This window comes from Corylus avellana, chromosome 9, assembly GCF_965113065.1.
Source record: "Corylus avellana chromosome 9, dhCorAvel1.hap1.2, whole genome shotgun sequence".
NCBI classification, from domain to species: Eukaryota; Viridiplantae; Streptophyta; class Magnoliopsida; order Fagales; family Betulaceae; genus Corylus; species Corylus avellana.
This window is the reverse complement of record NC_142498.1, coordinates 14,459,874-14,487,628: the sequence shown is the minus strand read 5'-3', so window position 1 is coordinate 14,487,628 and position 27,755 is coordinate 14,459,874. Positions and strand designations below refer to the sequence as shown.

Below are 27,755 nucleotides of genomic sequence, written 5' to 3'. Positions count from 1 at the left end.
TTTTGAATCAAGAGTCTCATCATAACCTCTAAAAGCACATCCTTGAAATGCAAGCCACCGAGCAATATCAATAGAAGTTTTCACATGAAGTCGATTATTTAGAATTTGTTCGGTACTTTGTGCATTCAATACTTTATCAATATGATGTGCTTGATTTTGCAAATCCTCACAATATTTCAAACCATTATTATGAGGTGAACAAGGATCCTCCCCAAGGTGAGTAAAAAGGCACAATTTTTTCCATCATGAACCTTTTTCCAACTTCTAAATCTCTTTATAGTAAATACATTTCATCCAGGACGTCCAAGTGCTTTCATAGAAAAAAGATAGCATGGTAGACAATATGCAGCATCCGTAGAACGAGAATACTCAAGCCAAGTTGAAAATTGTGTGAACCAAGAAGCTTGAAAGCGACGAGGGTGCTTTTCTGGTCCAAAAAGTGGATATTGTTCCTTTCGAAGAATAAGTTGATTTGGACCAAGTTTCGAATAAGCCCATCTTATTTCATCCCGTTGATTGACTGGATAGTCTCACATCGGAGACGTAATCCTGGATCTCGTTCTATAGAAGAAACATCAACTTCATCAACATTAAGTGTGGATAATTTAAAACGAACCTCTTGTGTCTCCGCAATTAGATCTTCTCTGTAAGGATGTTCTTCATCTTCAACCCTTGAAGATTTAAGATGACGCTCATCGGGATTTGAAGTTCCGGCATTAAGATCCAACGGTGTATTACTTTCAAAATGTCGACTTCTTTCCTTTTAAAGAACGAATCAATAGTTTTAAACTTTGACATGATGCATGAACCTAAAATTTTCAAGTTAAATCACAACCCTGTAAGATAGACGATCGAATTACTAATATACATTACCGATAATAGAACAAATGCAACTATTTATGATGGGTAGTACCACTAACATGTATTATTCTCTTAATTTGATCAAAGCCTTAAGAGGCTAAACAGTAACACAACAACAATTTCGCTCAGTTTCAAGCTTTCAGACTTTCAGTTATACTACAATTTTTGCCGTATTGTTTAATTGTTCTACATCAAATTGATGTCTATTTATAATGGTTAATGGGTACCACTAACATGTATTATTCAATTTTTTCTTTTAATTTGATCAAAGCCTAAAGAGCCAAAGAGGCTAAACAATATCATAACACAGCAGCAATATAACACATTCAGGAATCAGAATAAAAAAAATTAAGCAGATTCTTGGGATACCTACCTCAATGTTTTCGGTAAAAATCCAATCTCCCAATGGACCCAATCCAATTTGTCAATCTGACTAGTGACCACTTATTTTTTGCCCTGAAAATACATGACATCCATTAAGCCTTAAAGGGGAAAAAATCAAGGTTAAATGTATAAAATTAACCCTAATAAATTTTAAGGAACAGAAAATGCAAAACCCACCTGATACCACTTATCACATCTCCGAGGCGTCTACTATCTGTGAGAGACTGAGAGTGAGAGAGAGTGATTGAGACTTCAGACTTGAGAGGGACTGAGGCCCTGGGGAGGAGAGAGGGAGAAAACTCGGAAGAGGCATGAAATTGAGATTCTGAGAAAGGGAGGAAAACAAAATTTTTTTAATAAATAATAGCAAACCAGCCAATTCCTAAAGAGCCAAAGAGGCTAAACAATATCATAACACTTTCAGGAATCAGAATAAAAAATATATATTAAGCAGATTCTTGGGATAGCTACCTTAGTGTTTCTGGTAAAAATCCAAGCTCCCAATGGACCCAATCCAATCTGTCAATCTGACCAATGACCACCTATTTTCTGCCCTGAAAATACATGACACCCATAACCCATTAAGCCTTAAGGAGGAAAAAAATCAAGGTTAAATGTATAAAATTAACCCTAAATAAATTTTAAGGAACAAAAAATGCAAAACCCACCTGATCTCCAAAGCGTCTACTACCTGTGACTGTGAGAGAGTGAGAGAGAGAGCGAGCGATTGAGACAGTCTGCACTCTGCAGACTTGAGAAATGAGAGGGACTGAGTCACTGAAGGGGAGAGCCGGAGAGAGGGAGAAGAGGAAGATGCGTGAAATTGAGATTCTGAGAAAGGGGGAAAACAAATTTTTTTTAATAAATAATATGAGACCATGCAGCCGCCAAAGGCCCAAAAGAAACATAAACTAATTTTTTTTTTTTTAATATGGAGGGGCTAGCTGCAGCCTGCAGCATATTGGGCCCTATTTAAAAAAAAAAAAAAAACAAATGAACTTTCACTCTTTCAAGAGAATGGAGGGGCCCTATTTAAAATAATAATAAAAAAAAAATCTCAATGCTGATCCTATTTAATTTTTTTTTTCAAAAAAAAACTTATTGGGGGCCACAGCCACCTCTGGCCGACACGTGGCTCCACCACTTCAAGAGAAGAAGATAGGAGAAAAATGAGAGCTCTACATCTTTGTTCAACGTTTTTCAGAAGTATATATGTATATAGCGATTCGGGTCGTAGAGCTTTATCTTTGATTTTAGAAAGTTGCAGAAGATTGGAAACTTTTTTTTGGCAAAAGTTGAAGAAGAAGAAGTGCAAAAGGCCTTGGAGGGAAATACGAGTGTTTTGGCGCACAGCGGCACATGACATATAATTGTTTTATTAGGTGGCATGTTCCAGGCCGTTAGATGCATCTAACGGTCTGGAATGTAGCAATTGCTTCCCCGACACGCATTAGTATGTTATCAAACATTATAAACAACGTAGGCCAAACGAATAGTGCCACATTTTCTTTAAACTACATGCATGATTCCTACGTAGTTTTGATTAGAATGATGACGAATGATTCATACGTACCATGCTGACATGTGAGGCAGGCCATGCCAACCAAAAACAAATTAAAAGAGAACCCCTCATTTTCTATTGACAGAAAAAAATAAAATAAAAATATACAACACCTAGCTTACCATATTTTCTCATCAAAAGTTGATTTTCAAGTGACGTGTTACTATTCCATTAATTTTATTGTTTTGAAAAATGTGTCAGCATCTTATGAGAGGATGACACATCATTTGAAAACCAACTTTAGTAAACTTAACGTTTCTCCCCTCGGACAAAAACAAAACTACCGAAACACCACATTTCTATTCATTGCGCACATTTTGGAGAGACGGAGAGAGAAAGAGAGAGTCATTGGTTGTTTGTTGTTGGCTCGACACGGTTACGACGAAGAAGAACACCTATCTCTTCCTTCTCTCTCCCTTCTCCTCCGGTTAGAAACAAAATAATCCCATTGCAAATGGGGACGTTTGATACCTTCCGGAAAGCCTATGGAGCTCTCAAGGATTCCACCAAGGTTGGCCTTGCCAAGGTCAACAGCGAATTCAAGGTACCCGCTTGAATACATGCATTGATAGATTCCCTTTTTCTTTTTTTCTTTTTTTCAATTCTATACATAAAAATTTGTTTTCTTTGTTGGAAGGATTTGGACATTGCCGTCGTAAAGGCCACCAATCACGTCGAGTGCCCTCCTAAGGAGCGTCACGTTAGAAGTACTGAGCCTTTTTCTTTTGAACTTTTCATTTGTTTATAGAATTTTCATGTAAGAATTTGATATCATTGAGAATTTGGATCTGTATAGAACAATGCTCCAAATAACAATTTGTTTTGAGTTTTTTTTTCATACTATTTTTGCCATGATTTCTTGATTCAAATCTCAAGCTGGGTCTTTGCGTGTCAGATTGTGTTAAATATAAATGAAATTATTCAACTAAACAATTTTCTTTAAGTTAAAGTTTTTGAAATAAATGGTGATTTAATTTAGCATTTGATCCAAAGGTCCTAACTTCAAACATTATTTTCAATTATTGAGCCTCACTTATTAAAGAGAATGTTATATAAATTAAATGGTTAAATTCAAGCATTTTCTACAAACTTAAACTTTTTGGGAAATGTTTTCTGGGTTTGTGATCTTTGTTTTTTTCTTTTCATTGTAGAAATTTTTTCAGCAACATCAGTGGTACGTCCAAGGGCCGATGTGGCCTACTGCATACAAGCACTTTCAAAGAGATTATCCAAGACCAGAAATTGGATTGTAATGCCTCTTCATCTTTGTATTCATTCTTTTCTCAACGATTTTTTTTTTAGTTTCTTTATTGCTTGTTTCTGGAACACATATTGATTGGATTTTGAATTGTTGGGAAGTTCGAATGTCTAAAGAATTTTGAAAATATTTCGTAATTGATGCTTTTCAATAGAACTATACAACATGGGGTCAAGGGGTTTCTAGTTTTAGAAAATTATGTTAAAATATAAATTAAATGATTAAATCAATCATTTTTTATAAGCTTAAGTTTTTGGGATAAATGATAATTTAATATGATATTAGAATTAGAGGTTTTGAGTTTAAACTATGTCTCCATCATTCACCTCCCATTTCAATTAAATAATCGACGTGTTTGGCCTCACTTAGGGTGGGCAAATTAACCGCCTATCAATCGAGAACCGACCGACACCGCTTAACCGATGCCCGGTAGGCGGTAGACTTTTTCTACTAACCGACACCGACCACCATTACCGATTGATATTATCAAACCGACATTACCGACCGCCATTCGTTAACGGAACAAAAAGTTGGCGGAATAAGTCGGTGAAAATTTCGACTTTATCAACAATAGTGGTGCGAAATGCGAAAACCTCATTTTCGTAACCGAATTATCCGACTCCCACCCCCTCATTTATTAAGAGGGAGTTCGAGCCCATGAGTGTTCTAGGTTTTGAGATAAATGGGGATTTAACAAATTATTTAAATCGTGTAGCAAAACATAAAGATGTTTTATGACATCCATATGTTGACATTTGATGCAGAAATTAGTGTTAGGAGTGTTCTTATTCTATAGCTACAAACATGGTAAATTCAATAATTTACCAAAATGCAGTAATTTTTGTAGGAATGTTGTTTTCTAAATTCTGTTCTTCTACTTACAGGTTGCTATAAAGACATTGATAGTCATTCACAGGACATTGAGAGAGGGCGATCCTACATTTAGAGAGGAGCTTCTAAATTACTCATACAGAGGACACATCCTCCAAATATCCAACTTCAAAGATGATTCAAGCCCTCTTGGTAAATTACTTCTGCCCAGTGATTAGATTTTTATGTGGACAAAGTTGTCCTCCAAACTGGGTTGGAAGAATTTCTTTCAACCTAGTTTATAAAAGTGACATGTGTCTCTTGAACATGTGAGATATACATATTTTTTTAATAGCAGGAACAAAGTTGAAATAAATTTTATTAAAAACTCATGTATATCACAAATGTTATTAAAAAAATGGATACATGTCACTTTTATAGACTAAGTTAAAGGAAATTCCTTCAACCCAGTTTGGAGAAAAACTTTGTCCTTTTTATGTAAAATCTCTTTCTTAGACCAAATTTCTCTTGGTACGTAGCTTGGGATTGTTCTGCATGGGTTCGGACTTATGCACTCTTTCTAGAGGAACGACTTGAGTCTTTTAGAGTGTTGAAATATGATATTGAGTCAGAGCGTTTGACAAAGTCATCACCAGCAGCAAGCAAGGTGTGTGCTTTGCATAATTTTTATACCATACTCTAAGGGCTTGTTTGGGTGTGCGTTTGAAAGGCCTAAAAGTGTATTTAACACTGAAAAATTCCGTTTAAAAAAAAAAAAGTACCCGTTTGATAAAAAAAATTGAAAGCGCTTTTAAGAGTCTAAAAAGCTTAAAAATGAAGCTTTTGCCAATAAGTGTTTTTTGACTTAAAAGTTCTATTTTTCAAACGCAATCCTAAACAGGCTCTAAGTCCATTATATCATGGTTAAAATTCAATAGATATCATTAATTTGTAGGTACATAGTAGAACAAGGATGTTGGCTTGTGAAGAGCTGTTGGAGCAGCTACCTGCATTGCAGCAGCTGCTATATCGCCTTATTGGTTGCCAGGTAACATTTTATATGGATTACCTGATTTCAATTTGGTTGGTCATAACTTTAGCCTTTGAATTTGACATCTTTCCACTGGATTAGTTGCCATTTTAATGTCCTAGGAGGATGGCCTTTCTAATATTCTGAGTTTTGCAGCCTGAAGGAGCAGCTTATAGCAATTATCTCATACAGTACGCCTTGGCCCTGGTATGCATGATATGCATTTATATATTTCAAGTAGTGCTTTTTGCCGTATAGCTGAGCAAAGTTTTCTTAGCATTGCAATGAGATTTTCTTCTTCTTTTTTTCTAGCAGAAATATGTGCAGATCAGCATATGTTTGTGGATACATGTATTTTTTTTATTAGTTTTTCGACTAAATCTTAAAATATTTTAAAAACTGGTTCGCTAAATCTTGTTCCTTTTTATATGATTCCTTCAACTTTAACCAGTGCATTCCTTCGTTTTTAATTTTGAGATCTTGTTGCCTTAGAGAGTAGTTAAATGCTACTTTCTTTTGGATACCGATGCTTGTCTGGTACTTTTGGGTGGGTAATTATCTAGAAAGATACCTACATATCTGTTCATCTTTCCACTCGCATAATGAAGAGATAACTAAACAAAAATGTCTCTCTTTTTCTTTTTTACTGATGTCATTTGGTACATTAGTGTTAAATCATCACTTGTCCTAAAAGCTTAAGCAGATGAATTTAATTATTTAATCATTATTCTAACACTCCCCCTTACGTATGGGCTCAAACTCTCTTTTAATTGGTGATGTCCAACACTTGAAATATTTAATTAAAATATGGGTAAATAACTGAGATAAGGTTCGAACTCAGGATATTTGACTTTGATACCATGTTAAATCACCACTTATCCTAAAAACTTAAGCTTACAGGAAGAAATGAATTTAATAATTTAATCATTATTCTAAAAAGTACTAATTTTTCACATTTGTTATTATATATGGTTGTTTGTAACTTTTGAGTTTCAACCACATTGTTCATGTAGGTGTTGAAAGAGAGCTTTAAGGTATACTGCGCAGTCAATGATGGGATTATAAATCTCGTGGACATGGTAGGAATTTATTATGATTATTGTTGTTTGGACTAAGGATCTGTTTTGGCATACGTTTGAAAGGCTTAAAAGTGCGTTTAACACTCAAAAAGTCTGTTTGAAAAAAAAAATACCCGTTTGGTAAAAATAATTGAAAGCGCTTTTAAGAGTTCAAAAAGTCTAAAAATTGTCAAAATGCACTTTTAGCAAAAACTTAAAAATGAAGCTTTTGCCAAAAAGCGTTTTTTGACTCAAAAGCTCTATTTTTCAAACATGTTTTTTTACATGTTCTAAAATCACTTGTATTATGTACTTTTTAGTTCCTTAATTATAATATAACCTTTACCGGACACATTCCTGCAGTTCTTTGATATGTCAAGACATGATGCTGTTAAAGCTCTCAATATTTACAAAAGAGCTGGCCAACAGGTTTACTACAATGTTCTTTGGAACTTTTTCTTGACAGTATTGATTCCAGTGAACTGCTTCCTGTATTTAATGAGGGTGTACATCATAGATATTCTTTTGAACTGAAACCTTTAAGTTTTCTTGTACTACAGGCAGAAAATCTTGCTGATTTATATGATTATTGCAAGGGTTTGGATCTTGCTAGGAACTTTCAGTTTCCTACATTGAGACAGGTTCCTTTTTTGCCTAAAAAAGATGACATATAATTTGGTGCAAAATGAATGTTATTTTAACAAGCTTTTTTTTTTCGCCCTAAGCAGCCACCTCCTTCATTCCTTGCAACAATGGAAGAGTATATAAAAGAAGCACCTCAGACAGGTTCTGTAAATAAAAGACTGGTGAGAAAATGTGTTCATATGACTAGTGCTTTCTGACTTATCTATATGCTTGAGTCCATGTGTATGCTTTTCTCTATGCAGGCATGTACCTGTGCAGCAATATATGTGTATATGTATATGTATATGTTTATACATTGGTCTATTATCCCACTGCAGAGAAGCAGCAATATGAAGCCTGCTTAAAAAAATTTGCACAATGAAAGCCTTCTCTACTGTCGAAAAGAAGATACAATATTCTTATAGCCTGTTTGGGATTGCGTTTAAGAAATAGAGATTTTAAGTCAAAAAATGTTTTTTGGCAATTTTTAGAATAAAAAAGTAAAAAAATGTACTTTTTGAAAATTTTTATCAAATAAGTCAACTTTTATTTGGCACGGCTTTTTAACTACTATAAAAGTACTTTTTAAGCTCTCTAACGCAATCCCAAACATGCCCTTAGTCACAAATATCAGATTGAAAAAAAATGCTTTTCTTCAATGATCACCCGGATTTGGTTACAGTACTTGAGTAAAGCTGAACATAAAATGCCTTAAATCTATTTACTGTGATATATGGTTATGCAGTTCTGCAATTTTTGTCATATATACATGTTTTGAGATGATGTACAGGCTTATCTGATTGACATTTCTACGACTTTGCATTGGTTGTTTTTGGCTTTCTCAATAACTTCTATACATTCAAACATCAACATAATAAATATGGCCAATTTGGATTCATTTCAGTCAAAGTAATATATACATCAATCTTGTATGAGAGGAGCTCATTCTAGTGCTCCTGAGACCATTGATATTACTCTGTTGTAGGAAAGGACTACATTTATAAAGGGGAAAAAAAAATCAAAGAAACAGATACCATTCACATTGCTCTTTTTACCTTCTTCCTCCTAAATGCTTGTTTCAATCAGTTGCAATTTGATGTTTGTAAGCCCTTTCTTACTCAGTCCTAGCATCAAATGAGTTGATGATTTGACTACTATCTATCAGGAAATAGATTAATGTTGCATTATCTGAGCTAGTTGCTCACATTTTTAGTATTTATACTCTTAATAATAAGGGATTTTGGATTTGTTCCTATTACAAAATTCAGTCTGAATATCAGCAACCTAAGCAATTTGTATCTTTTATTTACTTGGACCATTTTTCTAAGATTTTACTCAAGTCTCCACTTTTCAGCCTAATTAATGCATAAGAAAAAGTTATAGAGTCGCTGAGTTTTCCATATTCTTTCTCAAAATTCTTGTTCTTTGTTGGAATTCTAAAAAGAAAAAGGAAAATTGTTTTTAGCCTAGTTATCCTCCATTCATTTTGACCATGTCCAAATTGATTTAATATAAGATATAGTATGGTATAGGGAATTGTCTATATTTGGTTTCTCATATATGTATTTTTCTAACATCAGGAGTATCAAGAGACAGAGAGGTTGACAATAAAAGCTGATGAACCTGAAGAACCTCCTGAAACTGAAAAACAAGAGGAAAAATCTGAGGAAAAACCGCTTACGGAGGAACCTAAGGAAGAGGAGGTGGAACCTCCACCATTGATATCAACTGAAGATACTAGGGATCTACTGGTGAGTTGTTTGTATATGTACCTCATGTTTTTGTTTTTGTTGATTTGGTAAATTTCTTATTTTTTAATTTTTTTGCACCATTTTTTTTTTGGCAGGGGCTAAATGAAATTAATCCAAGAGCTGCAGAACTGGAGGAAGGCAATGCTTTGGCTCTTGCCATAGTTCCACCTGGTAGGTTGCATGGTTTCTGATACTTGAGATATTTGGTGCATGTGTCCCTGGTATGGTATAAATGTTAATGCACTCATTGTGTGCTTGAGGCCTCGTTTGGTGCTGCAAAGGCATGGTGATCAAAAAACACTCTTTTTGAATGAATGTTGCCCATTTTCCTTTTAAGCACAAAGCTGATGGAGAAACATGGTAACTTGCTTTAAAGAAATTACACAGTAGAAGAGATCTCCAAAGGCAAACTTTTATCATGGTCTTTTTTCTAATTCAGGCATATTGATACCATCTTATCAAAAATTCAAAATTTTCTTTCTTTTTTCTGTCACTCCCACAATTCAATTTGACTGTGCATGTTTGTTTGATATTCTATTTTTTGAAATATGCAGGAAATGATTCTTCATTTAATAGTAGTCTGAGAGATATCGGTGGGACTTCAGGATGGGAGCTATCTCTCGTTACAACACCAAGCAACAACCCTAGCCAGTTGGTGGAAAGCAAATTGGTTTGTATTCTTTGCTTGAAACAAAATCTTAATATCATTTGCTTATGAGTAATGCTACTTGATCTCCACCCCCATTTCACACTCATTTCACATTGGCTGATGTGCCTTATTTTGGTTTTTTGATTAAGGCTGGCGGGTTTGACAAGCTATTACTCGATAGCTTGTATGAAGATGAAGCTGCCAGAAGACAGATACAACTTCAGGATGCAGGGTATGGATATGGCGGGACGACTGTGCAAAATCCATTCGATCAACGACAGGATCCATTTATAATGTCCACCAACATAGCACCACCAACCAATGTGCAGATGGACATGATGGCTAAGCAACAGCAGCAAAACCAACAGCAGCAAATGATGTTTCAACAACAGCAACTCAACACCATGGTGGTACCTTTCCAGTATCAATCCCAATATTCTCCACAATCTCAATTTCCTCAACAACAGATACAACATATGAGTTCTTCTAATCCCTTTGGAGATCCATTCCTTAGCCACCCACAAAGTTCAATGCCACAACAGGGAAATCCCAACCTGATTTAGAGGTTTAGTTTTTTTTTTTTTAATTAATTTTATTACATTCTTTAATTTTAGGAGTAGGGAATCCTTTTAATTGTTTTGGAGTTTGATAATCTCATTCTTTGTTTGCTCCATAAATTGTGAAATGTATGTTTTTCTGTATCAAAGGACTATTTGATATTGAATCTAAGGCAAAATGGATGTATTGTTTGGTCATCTATCATGTTTGTATAATTGCTTCTTGACTTGCATTCCTGCCGAAAAGAATTCTGATCTCAAGATAATTTTGCATCTTGGAGTCTTTGAAGTGTTCAATGCCTGTTCATGTATGGCAAGTATTAATACAATGTTAATAGGTTACCTTTTTCTTGCTATTACCAAGCTCAAGAGATATCCTTAGGGCTGGAAACAATTAAACCATTCATAAACAGTTTGGATTCAGTTATGAAAAGAACTCTTTTATGTTCATTTATTTAATAGTAATGCTATTTAGTATATTAGTGTACGACTACCATAAAACTTGATGGTGTCGCAGTAAAAATCAGTCATTGGATCAACACTTGTAAAAAAAATAAATTAAGAATTGATTTTTATTGCCAATATCATTTTAGTGATATAGTAGTTATATAACAGTCTACTAAATAACATTACTCTTTATTAAATAATTAAGTCAATTGGGATGCTGCGGTAGATAAACACAATAAGAAGATGGGCATCAGAGTGATTGTATGTGAGTGTATGAGTGAGGTGATGGCTACCTTGCAATCCCTAAAATGTAATATTACTGACCCAGTTGTCGCTAAATCCATTGCGGCTTTACAGGTAATTATTTTTGTCAAAGAAATGAGGTGGAATAAGGTGAAGCTGGAAGAAGATGCGTTACAGGTGGTGCAAGCTTTAAGGAAGGAGGGACAAAATTGGTGTTGCTATGGCTAATTAATTGGCAATGCTAGAATTGTGCCGCAATCTCTTTTACAATGGAGAGTCTCTCATGTTCGACGAAAGGCGAACGAAACAACTCATAAGCTAACAAATAGTACACTCCTAGTTATTGATGAAGTGATTCATATAGAGGAAGCCCCTCAATGTGTTTCTGATATTGTAATGTTCGAACATAATGTTCAAAATATTCATCAATGAGGAATGGAATGATTGACTGGTCTTAAAAAATAATAATCAAGTCAAGCTCAAGACTAGTTTTACTCAACAAAAAAAGCCAAAACTCGTAAAAATATTTTCATAAAGAATAATGTTATTTAGTAAACTGTTATACCACTACCATAGTACCATGAATATTAAGCTCATGGACAAAGAATTGAACTTGTATACATAATGTAAGTATAAAGCTGAGATTCATTCATCTTAGTTTTTTAATAAGATTATAAAATATGTGCCTTTTACATGTTAACTTGGTCAAATAAATGGTATAAATAATGGTTGAAAGTTATGTATATATATTAATTATGAATACAAGATTAATGAATTTAATTTGTATAGATTCATAAATGACAAAATTAGTCTATCAAGTAATTCAATCAATACTACCTCAATTATAACGTGGGTAATCAAAAGTGAGTATGATATTTAATAAGAGTATGAAACATTAATGACAATATTTACTTTATGTATGAAAGATATAAATTAGTCAATCAACTTGTAAATAATAACAAAAGGTGTCCATTCTCTCTTGGAGGAAACTAGGGTTGAGGGAATAGTCTTTTACCGGTGACAGGGTGAAGTGACGGGCTTGGAGAATGAGTATGGGGGACGATCTGGAGACGTTATGTGGAAGGATCTCTCTCATAGGAGGGGAAAAACTAGGCATCACAATCTCTGAAGGTGAAGTAGCGACAGACAAAGAAAAAGGAGTGAGATGTTTAGTGGGCAGAATTGGAGATGAGAAGAAAGTGAATAAGGAGGCATTCAGGAGCGTCTTATCACGTATATGGTGCACGGTAGGGTCGATGGTGTTCAAAGAAGTGTAGGACAATGTGTGGGTGTTTGAGTTTGCAGATTTCAATGATAAGAAAAGGGTGATAGAGGGTAGGCCTTGGTCTAATAAACGAACTAATGGTATAGTTATACAAGTGAGATTAGACAGAGCTTTAACCACTAGCACTTGGTGTGAGCACCACAGAGAGGCGGAGGTAGTTGTTCTTGCTGCCAGGGCTTCAGACCACAATCCTTTGTTAATAATTTTTGACAAGAATGAGCAGGACTGTAGGGATGGACGACAAGGCTTCAAGTTTGAAGATAGATGGTGGCTAGATCCAAATTGTGGCAAGATAATTGAATATGCTTGGGAGGGAGTGAGCATGCAAGGTGGGGCAATGATGAGCGTGAGACGCAACATTGAGCAGTGTCAATCGCGGCTTCAAGGATGGAGTACATGCAAATATGGGAACGTAAAGGAGTTGGAGAAAGAGAAAACAAAGCAATTGGCCCAATCACAACAAAGAAAAGGGGATGGGAATCATGAGGCAATAAAACAGCTGGAATTAGAAATTGACCAATTATTGGAACATGAAGATATTAAATGGAAGCAACGAGCAAAACAATATTGGTACTAGAATGGGGACAGAAATAAGCCATTTTTCCATGCTTGGGCGAGTCACCGGAGAAGGATTAACCATATTAAAAAGGTCTGTGATGATGAACATCGAGAGTGGTCCAAATAGAAGAAATTGGTGAAGCTTTCGTGAGTTTTTATCATAAGTTGTTTCAAATTGGAAGCACAATTGGAGTAGATGCTTGTTTGGAGGGACTTGAGGTTCGGGTTACTCTAGAGATGAATGGATTGCTCTTGCGACCCTTTGTTGTAGAAGATGTGGAGTTTGCTCTCTCTCAGATGCATCCATTGAAGTCCCCTGGTCCTGATGGACTTGCAGCTTGCTTTTATCAAAAAGCTTGGGGTACAGTCCGGAATGAGGTATGTGCAGCTGTGCTTGATTTTCTTAATGGGGGTATTTTTAATACTGACATTAATGAAACCTACATTGCTTTGATTCCTAAAATAAAAAATCCCACCCATATTACTAAATTTCGTCCTATTAGCCTTTGTAATGTTATTTACAAGCTCATAGCAAAAGTGTTAGCAAATCATATAAGGAAGGTGCTAGGGGAGATTATATCTCCCAATCAAAGTGCCTTTATTCCAAGAAGGTTGATTGCAGATAATATTCTAATTGCTTTTGAGGCACTGCACACTATGGATACACGGCTGAAGGGAAGGGAGGGGTATATGGCACTAAAACTGGATATGAGTAAGGCATACAACAGAGTTGAATGAGAATTCTTATAAATGGTTCTTAGCAAAATTGGATTTGCCAACAGGTGGGTTCAAATGTTGATGACATGTGTTCGTACGGTGACCTACTCAGTTTTTATTAATGGAAGACCTTATGGAAAAATTACTCCTTCAAGAGGGTTGAGGCAAGGGGATCCGCTATCACCATACTTCTTCATCCTATGTGCTAAAGGTTTGAGTACAGGACTTAATAAGATGGAAAGAGTAGGGGGTATTACTGGGTTCCCATTGACACAAGGAGGAACGAGATTAAATCGTCTTTTCTTTGCAAACGATAGTCTTCTTTTCTCCAAAGTGGATACTATCGAGTGGTTCTGTATTCAAAAGGTGTTAGATGATTATGAGAAAGCTTTCGGCCAAAAGCTTAATAAAGGCAAGACCTCCCTTTTCTTTAGTCATAACACTGGAGCTGACATGAGGGATCAAGTTCTATCGATGGCTGGAATTAATTCCATTTAAAGGTATGAAAAATACTTAGGGCTGCCAGCACTTATAGGTAGATCCAAAGTTTCCTTACCATCAAGGATTAAAGGGCAAATATGGGATAAGATGCAAGGGTGGAAAGAAATATTTATCTCTCATGTAGGGAAAGAGATCTTGTTGAAAGCAATGGTACAAGCCATACCAACCTACATTATGAGTGTTTTTTGACTTCCAAAAGGCTTATGCAATGAGATTAATTCTATGATGGCCAAATTTTGGTGGGGGCATAAGGAGAATGTCAAAAAGGTGCCTTGGATGAGTTGGGAAAAAATGGGGAAAGCAAAGGTGGTAGGGGGATTGGGTTTCCGTGATTTAGAGTGCTTCAATACAGCATTGCTTGCTAAACAAGGATGGCACTTAATTCAAAACCCGGACTCACTTGTTGCAAAAGTCTTAAAAGAAAAGTATTATCCCAATGGCTTGTTCCTTGATACTCCTTTGAGTAAAAGACCCTCGTATGTTTGGCAAAGTATTTGGAATGCGAAATATTTGCTCAAATAAGGGATGGTGTAGAGGGTGGGTGATGTGGTATTTTTTTTTTTTTTTGACCAAAAATATCAATAATAAAAATAACCACTCGCAAAAGTACGAATCCTATAGGATAGGGCTATATTGAGGGTGTCGAAGCTCAAGGACAGCAGGGGTTTTATTATCGAAATTCAAAAGATTAAAATTAACTTAATTAAAAAGAGAATTGATTTGATTTTCTTTAAAACTTAAAGTGCATGAAAATAAAAGAGATTTAAAATAAGAGAGAGTGTAGGGTATTGACTTCACCTCTATCCGCACAACAATGGCTAATCATAATTAATCCCAAAAATTCATTCTATGCATGTTATAAATAAACAAGAAATTACCTTATTAAAGAATAAGCATAATCTATCTTTGGTTGGCACGGATCGTCCACCTAACCACTAAGATGCAGTACGACCCGTCTTCCCCAGGTATAAATTATCAAATTTTTTAACAAGATACACACAATCAATGAATAAGTGTAACCCATCTTTGGTTGGCATGGACTGTCTACCTAAATTACACTAAACTAGGGTGTAGTACAATCCGTCTTCCCTAGGCATGGCCTATCAAATCCTATTGATCATATGTCAATTAAACCCATTGTATAACCATCATCCTCATAATCACAGAAAACAAGAATGATTTGAGATTGATAAAAGTAAAATACTTTCCAAGACAAGAGAAGAATTTTACAAATATTGATTTTGAAATTTAAGAACAATTGCATTTAATAATTAAGAACATCATCAAAAGGTAGCAATTCTCATAGTTATACAATCAACATGCATAAATTGAAAATCTAGAAATTAAATACAATTAAACCATTGTGCTTGGATAGGGTTACATCAACACCCCACGAAGGGGTCTAGCCGCTCATGATCTTCTAAGCTCCAAAGACAAATTTCTGATTTCTAGCTTTAGGAAGCGGTGTGTCCTTTTTCTCAATGCTTAGAGACATATTTATAGGGATTAGGAGAACCCCAAAAACCCTAGAAACCCTGAAAAAACCGGAGGTCAGTCTCCCAGTCCAATTGGGAGACCTAACAAAACTTTCCTTCTCAATTTCGGATTCCGTTTTGTCTCTGCAGCCCGTGTGCGCTCGAGCGCACTGTAGCTGCGCTCGAGGGTACTGTAGCTACAGTAGCGTGCTACAGTAACTTTGCTACAATAGCTCCACTACATTAAAATTGCTACAGTACCGCTACAGTAAATTTGCTACATTGAATCCGCTACAGTAACTTCTACAGTGAATCCGTTACAGTAAACTGCATTTTGAGCCCAAAATCAATGATTTTCTTGTATCTTTATTAAACACCTGAAAACACAGAAACAAAACAAAATCAAACAAATAACAATGCTAAGGAATTAACATATACAAATTAAGGGGCTTGAATGTGCAACATTCGACGTTTATCAGTGGGTAACAAAAGGAACATTAAAATTTGGGACGATAAGTGGTTGCCATCTCCGACGACACATGCTATCCAAACCCCAGTTCATGTGTTAGATCATGAAGCTAAGGTTTGTGATTTAATTGAACAGGACACACAATGGTGGAATATCCGTCTCATTCGGGAAATTTTTATGGAGGAGAAGGCCGAAATGATATGTGGTATGGCAATTTGTCCTCGCATGCAGCAAGACCGAGTGGTGTGGACAGGAAATAAAAGTGGTACCTTCTCAGTGCATAGCGCTTACCACTTGGCTCAGGGGATAGAAACTAGAGAGGTGGGAGGTTGCTCTATGGTTAACAGTTTGACACCCTTATGGAATAAGATTTGGCGGATACAAGGGCCGAAGGTGGTTATCCTGTTTTTATGGCAAGCATGCAATAATATTCTACCCATAAAAGAGAATTTATTCAAGAGGAAAATAACAAGCAACCCATTGTGCCCGGTGTGTGGTTTGGAAGTGGAGACGGTGGGTCATGCATTGTGGAGTTGCACTGCAGCACGAGATGTCTAGATGGAAGGTAAGGCAAAAACACAGAAAAGCACAAGTGATAAGGACGCTTTTAGTCATATTTTGTTGAAGCTGCTTGACAGATTGGAGGACCCAAATTTTGACTTGGTAGCTTGCATAGCCTGGCAAATTTGGCTAAGGCGAAACAGATTGGTGTTTGAGGGAGAATTTACCCATCCAAAGACTGTCGCTCAAGCAACTAGCGATTAGATGGCATTTCACTTACAGGTGTCTCAAAGGGCTAATGTTGGCAAGAGGACGAGTTGCGAACAAGCTATTGAAAAGTGGATAGCACCACCTAGGAGGATTGTGAAGATCAACTGGGACGCGGCAATTGATAAAAAGAAAAAACTAATGGGCATCGGGGTTGTGGTGCGTGACTATACAGGTGGGGTGATTGCAACACAGTGCACTACCCGACCTTATATAAGTGATCCTGCGGTGGCGGAAGCAATGGCTTTGTGGACAGCAGCAGCTCTTATGGGACAATTGGGACTTACAAACTCAATCCTTGAGGGGGACTCTCTTGAGGTAGTGCAAGCGGTAAGAAGGGAGGAAAAAAGCGGGACCAAGTTTGGGCCTGTGCTGGAGGAAGCGAAAGAAATGCTCCATGGCTGCCACTCGTGGGAAATCCGTCATGTGAGGTGAACTGCTAATGAAGCGGCACATAGCATAGCTAAAATGGCTGTCTCTCTTAATGTAAACCAGTTATGGCTAACAATGACTCCCCCTGGTATTAGGGATATTGTATTGGCCGAATATGTCTTTTCTGATTAATGAAATCATTCATTTTCCCCTCAAAAAAAAAAAAAAAAAAAAGTTGGAAAAAAAGAATTGCCTACTAGAGTTTTTCTTTTTTTCTTTTTCTTTTTGCCTGAGCATAGTAGAGTTGACTCTGTATAATTACTAATTTATTGTTTTTTGGGTCCTATAGTAGATGATAGACTGATAGTGGTAAAATGAATACTATTTCAATAAAAAATAACCCATCCTAGCCCATCTCTTCTAGGAAAACACTGGGACTAAGGTTTTATCTCTAGCCCATATTTCCTCTAAAGAATCGGCTACTCGGAATCCAATTCCTAGCCCATGTTTTAGAAATAAAACAAGCCTAAAATAAATTATAATAGCCCTTGCACAATGGTCAAATTACATCGGCTTAAAGATGGACCTAAAGAGAAAAATATAACTAGCTTTATAATACATGTCATCTCATGACTTATTACAAGTTCCTATTAATTGCAATTGATTTTACTAAAAAAATGTTACTATATTCTAGTTTATAATATTTATTTAATCAATTAATCCCTAGACAATACTTATGTATTACGTATTATCCCTCCATTGAATATTCCGTAGTCGAATTAAAGTTGATTAAGACTGCCGCTTTAATTCACTACATCTCATCCTTAAGTTCCCAATTTAATCACTTGATTATTCTCTGTACTTTGTGAAATCTCATTTCACTAAGTATGTAAATATTTAAAGTAACTCTACCAAAATATTCAGGCCCGAGATTAAAAATAATAATTATTATTAAATCTATCTCATTGGGATATTCCATATCTCCTTGATTCAAACAAGGGATTTAGATTTGTTCTTAAAGATGATGTTCTCACAATGCTATATACAACCATCTGATGTGAATCTATTAATAACAAAACATAGGAAATAATATATTGAGTAGGTTCGTAGAGGGAACCTAGACATTTAGAGTTGTATAGGGAACTTAGACCTTTAGATTCATATAAGGAACCCAAATCTTTTGGCAAACAAAAAGTTCGAGATAATAATTATTGGGAATAATTCTCCTTAACTGTCCCATCAAAAGAATCATGAGTTTAAGGATCAGTATTGGCCTGCAAAGACTTTAGAGAAGTCCTTCAAGCATCATCATCGGCTCATGATCTATCAATACGGGCCCACCTACAAATGGTCACTTCTAGGATAAGCACATCTCAGAAGAACGTGAAGAAAACTTGTAAGGGGTCACTCCTGGAATAGATTCACCCCAAGAGAATGTGACAAATGATATACCAGAAGCTAGTCCTCGGATTGGACACATCTTGGGACTAATTAAGAAGATTCATTCACTACCAACAAAGCCCTGAAAAGGTATATCCCGAGGCAGGAAGACCAAGGCATCTCGAATACAAAAGACATATAGGATCTTTATCCCGGAATCCTAGGAAGGGTGCTACTGGGCTTAATCCCTAATTTTTCGGGATTGATTACTATCCTTGAGAATCCAAATTAGATCCCTACTCCAAGTTGAATTGGAGTAGGAAACACAATTTGGGTCTAATTAAAACCTTTAGCACTCTATGTTGAATTGAAGTAGGAAACCTAATCTAGGTCTAGCTAAAATTCTCTGCCTATAAATAGGCTCATCCTCCAGGTACAAAACTGATGCAGCGTGACTTAATAGGCTGTAGCGAATAACAACATTAAGGAACAAATAGGCATTTCTAGATCTTGACTCTATCAAAGGATCTAAAAAATATTCTCAAAACACTAGAGCCGATCTAAGGTTTGAAGGAAAATAAAGAAGAAACTCAACTCTGAGACTTCTTATTGATAAAAATTTACATATAATCAAAAGCTATGTTCTAAGGTCTATAAAACATATATTTATAGGCCCGCAAACCTTAAACCAAAAAGAAATACGAGTTACTGTTAGTTTTAACAACTCTACGATAACCATCCGGACGGGACATACCCCTGTCCGAACGGGCACCAAATAAATAAAGACACGTAAGGTAAAACATAGATGTGTTTGTCTGGACATGAGGAGTCCGTGTCCGGACATGATTTACAAGGAGCTCTTTGCAGCCCGTTTTGACATAGTAAACATCGGAATCAGCCTAATCTCATGAAACATGACTTTGTAGATATATGAATTATCTTTCCAACGCGACCAAGATAGCTTCAATCCAATGTCCAAAACTCGAGTTATGACCTTTTTAATAAAGCCGGTCGAGTATCCATTTCGCCCTACATCAACCTCCCCAAGTTGGAGAAAATTCGCCCTCAAATTCACATCCTCATCTTTAACATTTGTAGGGCATAGTTTCCACCTTACATCATTGTTCGTAGGGGATAATTTCCACCCTACATCATTCTCCCCCTGTTGGAGAGAATTCGTCCTCAAATTCATATGGGTCTTTCCACAATCCTGTGAGTGCCCTGTCAACTCGTTCTATTACCCTTTTCTCAAAGTCATAACAAGGCGATACCCCACATTACACGTGATGCCCCCAATCATCGGGAGACTTTAATAAATATTTTGAATGCCCCGCATATCACCTTGCCAAACGTCAAGCTTGTCGTGCTCTTCTCGTACCTTGTCTTTCCCATATGCCATGAAAATCTTCAACGAATTAGCAACGACCCCGTCACCTTCTAATAGAACATTCTCCTCCACCATACAGATCTCATCACAAATTTGGTTAGAAAAATTTGACAAAATAGCATCTACCACGATGAAATCAACTTTGTTAGTTGGCGCAATACTCAAATCGAAGGCTTTATCCTTGGGGCTCTTATCAAGCACAAAGTGTGTAAAACTCTCATTAGCAAAATTGTCAATAGTATCCAAGAGATTTACCTTTTCTAATGAATCATCTTCATCGGGGTAGCTGTCATAGATTGGTGGAGACACCCAATCTACCGAAAAATCTTCCTTAATAAATTCATCTTCTGCTTCCATAACCGATTGACTCCTAATCTCCATCGCTTCTCTAGGCACCTTCTTTTTGTCGATTTTTCCTATTTTTTCTATCACAAGGAACTCTTCGAGTTGCAAGCAACCTTGGAATTTTGGGGTGTCAAGCTTGACGCCTGCTTCCCATGAAATAGCATGAACTTGTGTCATAAGAAATGTCCTCCGCACTCCGCGACCCGCAAAAGGATCGACAAGTTCATTCTCAACGATAGATTTGTCTTTCGCCCTCGCATACCATGGTCTTGGTTGATGGCGACCTCCGTTGTGACCACCCATGTTGGAAAATCGGGTAGAGAGGGCTTCGAATTGATCCCTCATAGGGGGTAGTTTCCATCCTACATCATTTTTCGTAGGGGATAATTTCCACCCTACATCATTCTCCCCATGTTGGAGAGAATTCGTCCTTGAATTCAGATGAGTCTTTCCACCATCCTGCGGGTGCCCTGTCAACTCGTTCCATTCCCCTTTTCTCAAATTCATAACAAGGCGACACCCCACATTACACGTGATGCTCCTAATCATCAGGTGACTTTGATGATTATTTTGAATGCCCCGCACATCACCTTGCCAAAGGGTTCCCATGCCCTCAACAGTTCCAACTTAGAAAACTCATTGTTGCAGGCTGGACTGTTGAATAGCCTCCGCCAAATCATCACTCCAATATTCCTGCTCCTCCCCTCCCAATTTGTTCCTCTTTCCACCTTCTCTGTCCTCTTCTGTTGGATAAAATTGTGCTTTCCATTTCCCCATGACCTCCCATTCATCCCCTTTTTTTTCTCCAAACTTTCGCGCTTTGGACTTTTTACTGTCCGGCCCGTAAGTAAAACTTCTACTCGCCGACACTCTTTTCTTCTTACTGCTTGATCTTTTAATTCAACCCTCCACGTGTTGGCCACCCACCTTAGCTTGAAAAACAGGTGTAGAAAAATCATTTGAATCTGATCCCCTTCCCTGATCTTGCAAACCCTCCACGTCAGTTTTTTTCCCCATAGTCTGCCACACCATCTTCTCCTTAATTGTGTCTCATTGACCTACGTAGATACTTTTTCCTTTGCTAGCAGAAATCTTGTCATTAACACTTGATTGCACCACTTCCTCAAAATATTTATTTTTTATTCCCTCCCCCCCTCCAATCATGCCTTTGAATGCTTTATATCTCGATCTCCCTACCAAGGTTGGAAGCCCCAAATATTTTTCATATTTATCCGTTGCCTGTAGCCCAAATAACCATGTAATCTCCTCCCCTTTCGCCAAAGGAGTATTACGGGAGAAAAAAATCGATGTCTTATCTTTATTCAATTTTTGTCCAGAAGCCGTCTCATATCTATCCAGAATTTTTGTAATTCGTCTCCATTCCACAGAATTAGCCTTACAGAAAAGTTGGTTGTCGTCTGCAAAGAATAGATGACTTAGCCTTGGCCCTTTCCTAAATGTTGGGACCCCTGTAATCACTCCCATACACTCTGCTTGGGACAGCATGGAACTTAGTACCTTGGCACACAATAAAAACAAATAGGGGGATCGGGGATGTCCCTGTCCCAGTCCTCGTGTTAGGATGATATTACCAATCGGTTGGCCATTCACAACAATAGAGTACGTGATAATGCGAATGCATGACATGATCAATTTAATCCACCCTGCTGCAAAGCCCATTTTAACCATTATTGCTTCCAAAAAGAACCACTCCACCCGGTTGTACACCTTGCTCATATCTAGTTTAATCCCCATAAACCCCAACTTACTCCACATTCTTGTGTGCATGGTGTGCATAGTTTCATACGTTACTAGGATGTTGTCGGTTATTAACCTCCCAGGAAGGAAAGCACTCTGATTAGGAGAGATGATCAGAGGTAAAATCATTTTGAGCTTATTAGCCAAAACTTTCGAGATAATCTTGTATAACACGTTACACAAACTAATGGGTCTAGATTCAGAGACCTTGCTCGGATTTTTACACTTGGGAATCAGAGCAATATTAGTGGAATTTACTAACCCATCCATACAAGAGGAATTAAAAAAAAATGTAAAGCAGCTTCACATACCTCAGGACCCACCGTGTCCCAATGTTGTTGATAGAAGCCTACAGTGAACCCATCCGGACCTGGTGGTTTGGAAGGAGCCATTTGATCCAGCGCTTGTTTCACCTCCTCCTTCATACAATTAGCCAACAAATTGTCATTCATCTCGCCAGAAACCTTTATGCCAATAGCCAATGTACACAACTCCACATTACTAGGTTTTGCCAAAGTAAACAACCCCATGTAGTACCGCACAAAGGCCTCTTCTATATCACTGGTTGTAATGCATATCCTCCCTCCTTCATCCCGGATTTGGTCAATCGTATTGCGTCTCCTACTTTGCGTGGCACAGGCGTGGAAATATTTAGTATTCCTATCCCCATGCCTTAACCACTCTTCTTTTGCTCATTGTTTCCATTTTGCTTCTTCTTGTTCCAACAATCCATTGATTTCTTCTTTAAGAACTTTCTCTTTTTCCCTTCTATCATCTCCGAGCTCTATTTGTATAGACTCCAACTCTTTTGTTTTAGTGTTAATGAGGCTAGTGTGAACGTGTACATTTTTCCGCACACACTTTTGGATAGTTCTTTTGCAATGCGTCAACTTCGCCTGGATCATATCCCATTTGTTTCCCCTTTTCGACCATGTTGTCCATGCATTATTCGCTACATCCTTAAAATCCTCCCCTACCGACCAGCTAGCCTCCAACCGAAATGGCCTTGACCCCCTTTTTCCAAAATCCATCTTCTCATGTAGAGTGACAAGAAGAGGATTATGGTCACAGCTTCGTCTTTCCAAGACCTTAACCTCCATGTTCTCATACAATGATCTCCATTCCGTGTTTGCAAAAGCTCTATCCAATCTTTCTTTGATAAAAGCTCCTCCATCTTGCACATTATTCCAAGTAAATTTTGGCCTTTTGAAACCCAAATCACTCAACTGGCAGTCTTCTATTGTTTTTCTAAAAGCATCCATTTGTCCATTTGCCCGAGTTCCGGCTCCCCTCTTTTTAGATAAATTTACTACTTCATTAAAGTCCCCCATACACAACCATGGTAAAGGTGTCATGGTCGATAAATACCGGAGTAGAAGCCCATGATTCTTTCCTCTTTGCCATCTCCGGATGCCCGTAAAAGCCCGAGAATTTCCACTCCACACCTTCTCTACCAACTGTAACAAGAGCATTAATGTGTCGCCGGCTATAGTTTTGGATCATAACTAGATATCCTCCCTCTACAATAAAATTAAACCTCCACTACGTCCCACACTTTCCACCTCAAAGATATTGTCATACCTCAACTTTATTCTCAGATAATCTAAAATTTTATTATGAATTTTGGTTTCCATAAGGAACACCAAATTGGATCTCTTTTCTCTCACCATCTGATGGAGATCTCGAACTGCTCAAGGGTTCCCAAGCTTTCGACAGTTTCAACTTAGAAAACTCATTATTGTAGGCGGGGCTATTGAACAGCCTCCGCCGAATCATCACTCCAATATCCCTGCTCCTCCCCTCCCAATCTGTTCCTCTTTCCACCTTCTTTGTCCTCTTCTGTTGGATAAAATTGTGCTTTCTGTTTCCCCATGACCTCCCCTTCATCCCTTTTTTCTCCAGACTTTCCCACTTTGGACTTTTTACTATCCGGCCCATGAGTAAAACTTCTACTCGTCGACACTCTTTTCTTCTTATTGCTTGATCTTTCAATTCCACCCTCCACGTGTTGGCCACCCACCTTAGCTTGAAAAACAGGCTTAGAAAAATCATTTGAATTTGATCCCCTTCCCTGATCTTGTAAACCCTCCACGTCAGCTTTTTTCCCATAGCCTACCACACCATCTTCTCCTTAATTGTGTCTCATTGACCTACGTAGATACTTTTTCTTTTGCTAGCAAAAATCTTGTCATTAATGCTTGATTGCACCACTTCCTCAAAATCTTTATTTTTTATTCTCCCATCCCTCCCCCCCCCCCCCCCCCCCAAATTTCCTCTCGTCTTTCCCCCATAACAAAATCTTCTCCTTCTTTCCTCTTTTGTCTTCCATGATTATCGCTACTCTGTTTGGAAAGTAAGGAGCCATTGACATAGCCCATCTAAATTATTTAAGTGAACGAATAGGGCTAGGATTAACTCTATTAACTCTAAACTAGCACTCTGACTTTACTAAGAGTCAGAATCAACCAAATAATTATGATTACATCATTTTACCCTCCCTAACAATTCCCTTGTTCCTAGCAAAAAATTCTGGAAAACTGACTGATCCATTTTGCTTGACCTTCAAACTTTGACCTGCTAACTAGGCCTTTACCAAAATGAAATCCTTTCTTCTTCCTTTTTTTTTTTGGCCCTAGCCCAACTTTGCAAAGTTTGGAGAGAAAGCTCTAGATAGTTTGTATATTTTTATTTTTTTGGGTCCAAGCCCAAATTTGACATTTAACAAAATGAAACCTTTCAATTTTTAGGATTAAATATTATTTTGGTACCTAGATTTTAACACCTTTATTTTCCCCCACCTAGGTTTCATTTTGTATCATAGACGATACCTAGGTTATGGCTAAATACTGAAATGGTACCTTCGTCCATCTTCTGTTAATAAAACTAAGGCCCCGTTTGGTTTGTGGAATAGACTCTTGGAATGGACTAGCTAATTCTAAATATAACTATTCATTTATTTGGTAACACACTTTCTGTGAATAGTTTATTCTCATGGGATTACTAATTTCATACACAAAGGATTAGCTAAGCCACTAAAAAATGAGTGGCTTAGCTAATTTTTAAGAAATAGAATGCATTTTTCAAAAATACCCATATAATTTTTTTTTTTTTAAAAAAAAAAAAACTTAAAACAAAATAAAAAAATGAAAAATAAAGTGGGTGGCTTGACCACCCTTTGGGATGGTCGGCCACCCACATAAGAGGTTGAGGGTGGTCGCACCACCCCTAGACGCCTTGGGGGACCACCCTCGAGCCTTTTGTGGGTAGTGCGATCACTCCCGTCGCATTTTAGCCACCCTATATTTGAATCAGGGGTGGCCACGCGGCCCCCAACCTCTTCTATGGGTGGTCGGCCACCCATTTTATTTTAGGTTTTTTTTTTTTTTTTAATGAATTTGAAAGGTTTTTTTGTAATTTTGATTCAATTTCAATTTTTGAATGTGTTGTTACCAAACTAAGGAATATGAATAGCTGTGTAGCTATTCATTTTTCAATAGACTAGACATTCAATGAACCAAACAAGGCCTTAATAGATTGCCACGATTTCCACCCCCTTTTGCAGTTAAGTAATGTGGATGGAGGTATCATCTATGATACAAAATGAAACCTAAACGGAAAAAATAAAGGCATTAAAAGACAGGTACTAAAAAGGTATTTAATCTTAATTTTTATATATTTATATGTTTATATATTTTTTTTAGGGTTAAATACCTTATTCACCCATAGGGTTTCACAACATTATTTTTTGATCCATAGAGTTTACTTTTGATCACAGGAGGTCAATGTGGTTTGCCTAAAGACCGAGATAGTCTTTTCATCCATCTGCTATTAGTAGACTTAATGGAAATTCACGTCACTGACTTTGAGACTAATTACATTTCAACACGTGTCCTAATTGCCAAATAATCTTGCCACGTAGTAATTTTTTTTTTTTTTTTTTACAATTAAGAGATTAAAATACTGGAAAAATATTGGACTTTTACAATTAAACCCGTGGGTTCTATCGTGAAAAAAGAACCAAACCCATTCTTCCCCAACCCCATGCGCCAGTGAATCCTGCCTTCTTCCCCAACCCACCGCCATGAGCCTTCTTCTCCAAACCCATTCTCCGTTCAGACCCTAAGACTGATACCCCAAAGCCCATTCTGGGATTCAGTAACGGATTCTAAGGTGGGTGCTTTCAAGTTGTCTTTCTAGACAGACAAATAATGAGCAAACCACAGAAATACTCTGGAATGGGGCAGCATACTTTTTGGAGTATAACGACCTCTTTGTTGCTTCCATCTTTTTGAGAGATGAACCATTCGAACAATCTTGACACTGATTTTTGAATTGGCATCATTGTACTTTAGTCATTGTTTTACAATATAAATGCATTTCTCTTTAAAATTTGTTTCTGTATTAATGCATCGGATAAACAAGGGAAAAATTTAATTTCATATATCAATAATGACGGATATTATGTGCTACTCTCAAAACATATATGCACCAGAAGTGGGAAAATTTCGTAATTATGAAATGAATGATGGAGAAAGGAGTTGAGAAATTGCCAGGCAACAACGTGATTGAGATAGATGGGAAAATCCATTGCTTCATCTTTGGAGACAAAACCATCCTAAAGCAGAGGAAATAGAAAGGATGTGGGAAAAGATTATGAGGAAGATCTTGCTACAAATATTCGAGATAGAGTTGGTTGTGAGTCTGATTTTGTATAGGTATATGGTAGAAATCTCCAGCTAACTGTTTGAATGGTCTTTCTATGGTTCGAACAGTAGGGTCTTTTTTTTTTTTTTTTTTTTTTTTTTTTTTTTTTTTCTGCAATGTGGTGATGGCTATTGGAGTGGCTACCGAGCGTCGGAGAGTGGGTTCTTCGGCTTGGGGAAGATCGGTGGGTTGGCCGGAGAGTGGGTTGATCGGATTGGGGAAGAACGGTGGGTTGGGGTAGAAGGCAGGATTCACCCGCGCATGGGGTTGGGGAAGAATGGGTTTGGTTCTGATTTCACGACAGAACCTAAGGGTTTAATTGTAAAAGTCCAATATTTTCCGAGTATTTTAATCTCTTAATTGGAAAAAATAAAAATAAAAATAAAAATAAAAATAAGTAGTAAGATGATTAGACAATTAGGATATTTATCGAAATGTAATTGGTCTCCAAATCAGTGACATGAATTTTCGTTAAGTCTACTAACAGCAAATAGATGGAAAGACCATTTTGGTCTTAAGGCAAACCACAAAGACCTCTTATGATCAAAAGTAAACTCTAATAGTCAAAAAATAAAGTTATGAAACTTCATGGTTGAATAAGGTTATACCCTTTTTTTTTAATTATAAATGACATATATTAGTGACACATTAATAATTTAATATAATCCATTAAGATTTTGCACGAAGAATAATATTAGGTATCATCTTTTTATCCTTTTAAAATTTTCTTAATGCTGATATAGCTTTCAAAATTACTATTTGATCAAAATTCAAGTATGATTCATCTAAAATTTAATGGCGAT

General features: G+C 36.9%; 4 protein-coding genes across 4 annotated transcripts; 3 read left to right on the top strand and 1 right to left on the bottom strand.

The window, feature by feature from the left end:
- The first annotated feature begins 3,260 nt into the window (after window positions 1-3,260).
- LOC132190340 (ENTH/ANTH/VHS superfamily protein) lies at window positions 3,261-10,549 on the top strand. The gene is made up of 15 exons (XM_059605300.2): window positions 3,261-3,350; window positions 3,444-3,513; window positions 3,958-4,055; window positions 4,949-5,087; window positions 5,414-5,541; window positions 5,830-5,922; window positions 6,061-6,111; window positions 6,918-6,983; window positions 7,326-7,391; window positions 7,523-7,603; window positions 7,691-7,768; window positions 9,167-9,337; window positions 9,433-9,508; window positions 9,892-10,007; window positions 10,136-10,549. Exons 1-15 carry the CDS (start codon window positions 3,261-3,263, stop codon window positions 10,547-10,549), a joined length of 1,737 nt encoding a protein of 578 aa, XP_059461283.2.
- A 1,736-nt stretch (window positions 10,550-12,285) lies between these two features.
- LOC148583838 (uncharacterized) lies at window positions 12,286-14,291 on the top strand. Its single transcript, XM_088510785.1, has 5 exons — window positions 12,286-12,466; window positions 12,539-13,088; window positions 13,259-13,454; window positions 13,602-13,762; window positions 13,859-14,291. Exons 1-5 carry the CDS (start codon window positions 12,286-12,288, stop codon window positions 14,289-14,291), a joined length of 1,521 nt encoding a protein of 506 aa, XP_088366911.1.
- A 2,712-nt stretch (window positions 14,292-17,003) lies between these two features.
- Window positions 17,004-17,441, top strand: LOC148583837 (uncharacterized). Its single transcript, XM_088510784.1, has one exon. It carries the CDS (start codon window positions 17,004-17,006, stop codon window positions 17,439-17,441), a length of 438 nt encoding a protein of 145 aa, XP_088366910.1.
- A 5,499-nt stretch (window positions 17,442-22,940) lies between these two features.
- On the bottom strand, window positions 22,941-23,720 carry LOC148583836 (uncharacterized). Its single transcript, XM_088510783.1, has one exon. The coding sequence runs from the start codon at window positions 23,718-23,720 to the stop codon at window positions 22,941-22,943; it is 780 nt and encodes a 259-aa protein (XP_088366909.1).
- Window positions 23,721-27,755: the final 4,035 nt, after the last annotated feature.

Excerpts from the sequence above, each read along its gene's own strand:
- LOC132190340 (XM_059605300.2), top strand. The coding sequence starts at position 3,261 with ATGGGGACGTTTGATACCTTCCGGAAAGCCTATGGAGCTCTCAAGGAT. Across the intron at positions 3,514-3,957 it reads TAAGGAGCGTCACGTTAGAA|AAATTTTTTCAGCAACATCA; the intron begins GTACTGAGCCTT and ends TTTTCATTGTAG. Across the intron at positions 7,604-7,690 it reads AGTTTCCTACATTGAGACAG|CCACCTCCTTCATTCCTTGC; the intron begins GTTCCTTTTTTG and ends CGCCCTAAGCAG.
- LOC148583838 (XM_088510785.1), top strand. The coding sequence starts at position 12,286 with ATGGGGGACGATCTGGAGACGTTATGTGGAAGGATCTCTCTCATAGGA. Across the intron at positions 13,089-13,258 it reads CAACGAGCAAAACAATATTG|CACAATTGGAGTAGATGCTT; the intron begins GTACTAGAATGG and ends TCAAATTGGAAG. Across the intron at positions 13,763-13,858 it reads CGGCTGAAGGGAAGGGAGGG|GTGGGTTCAAATGTTGATGA; the intron begins GTATATGGCACT and ends ATTTGCCAACAG.
- LOC148583837 (XM_088510784.1), top strand. The coding sequence starts at position 17,004 with ATGGCATTTCACTTACAGGTGTCTCAAAGGGCTAATGTTGGCAAGAGG.
- LOC148583836 (XM_088510783.1), bottom strand. The coding sequence starts at position 23,720 with ATGCTCTTGTTACAGTTGGTAGAGAAGGTGTGGAGTGGAAATTCTCGG.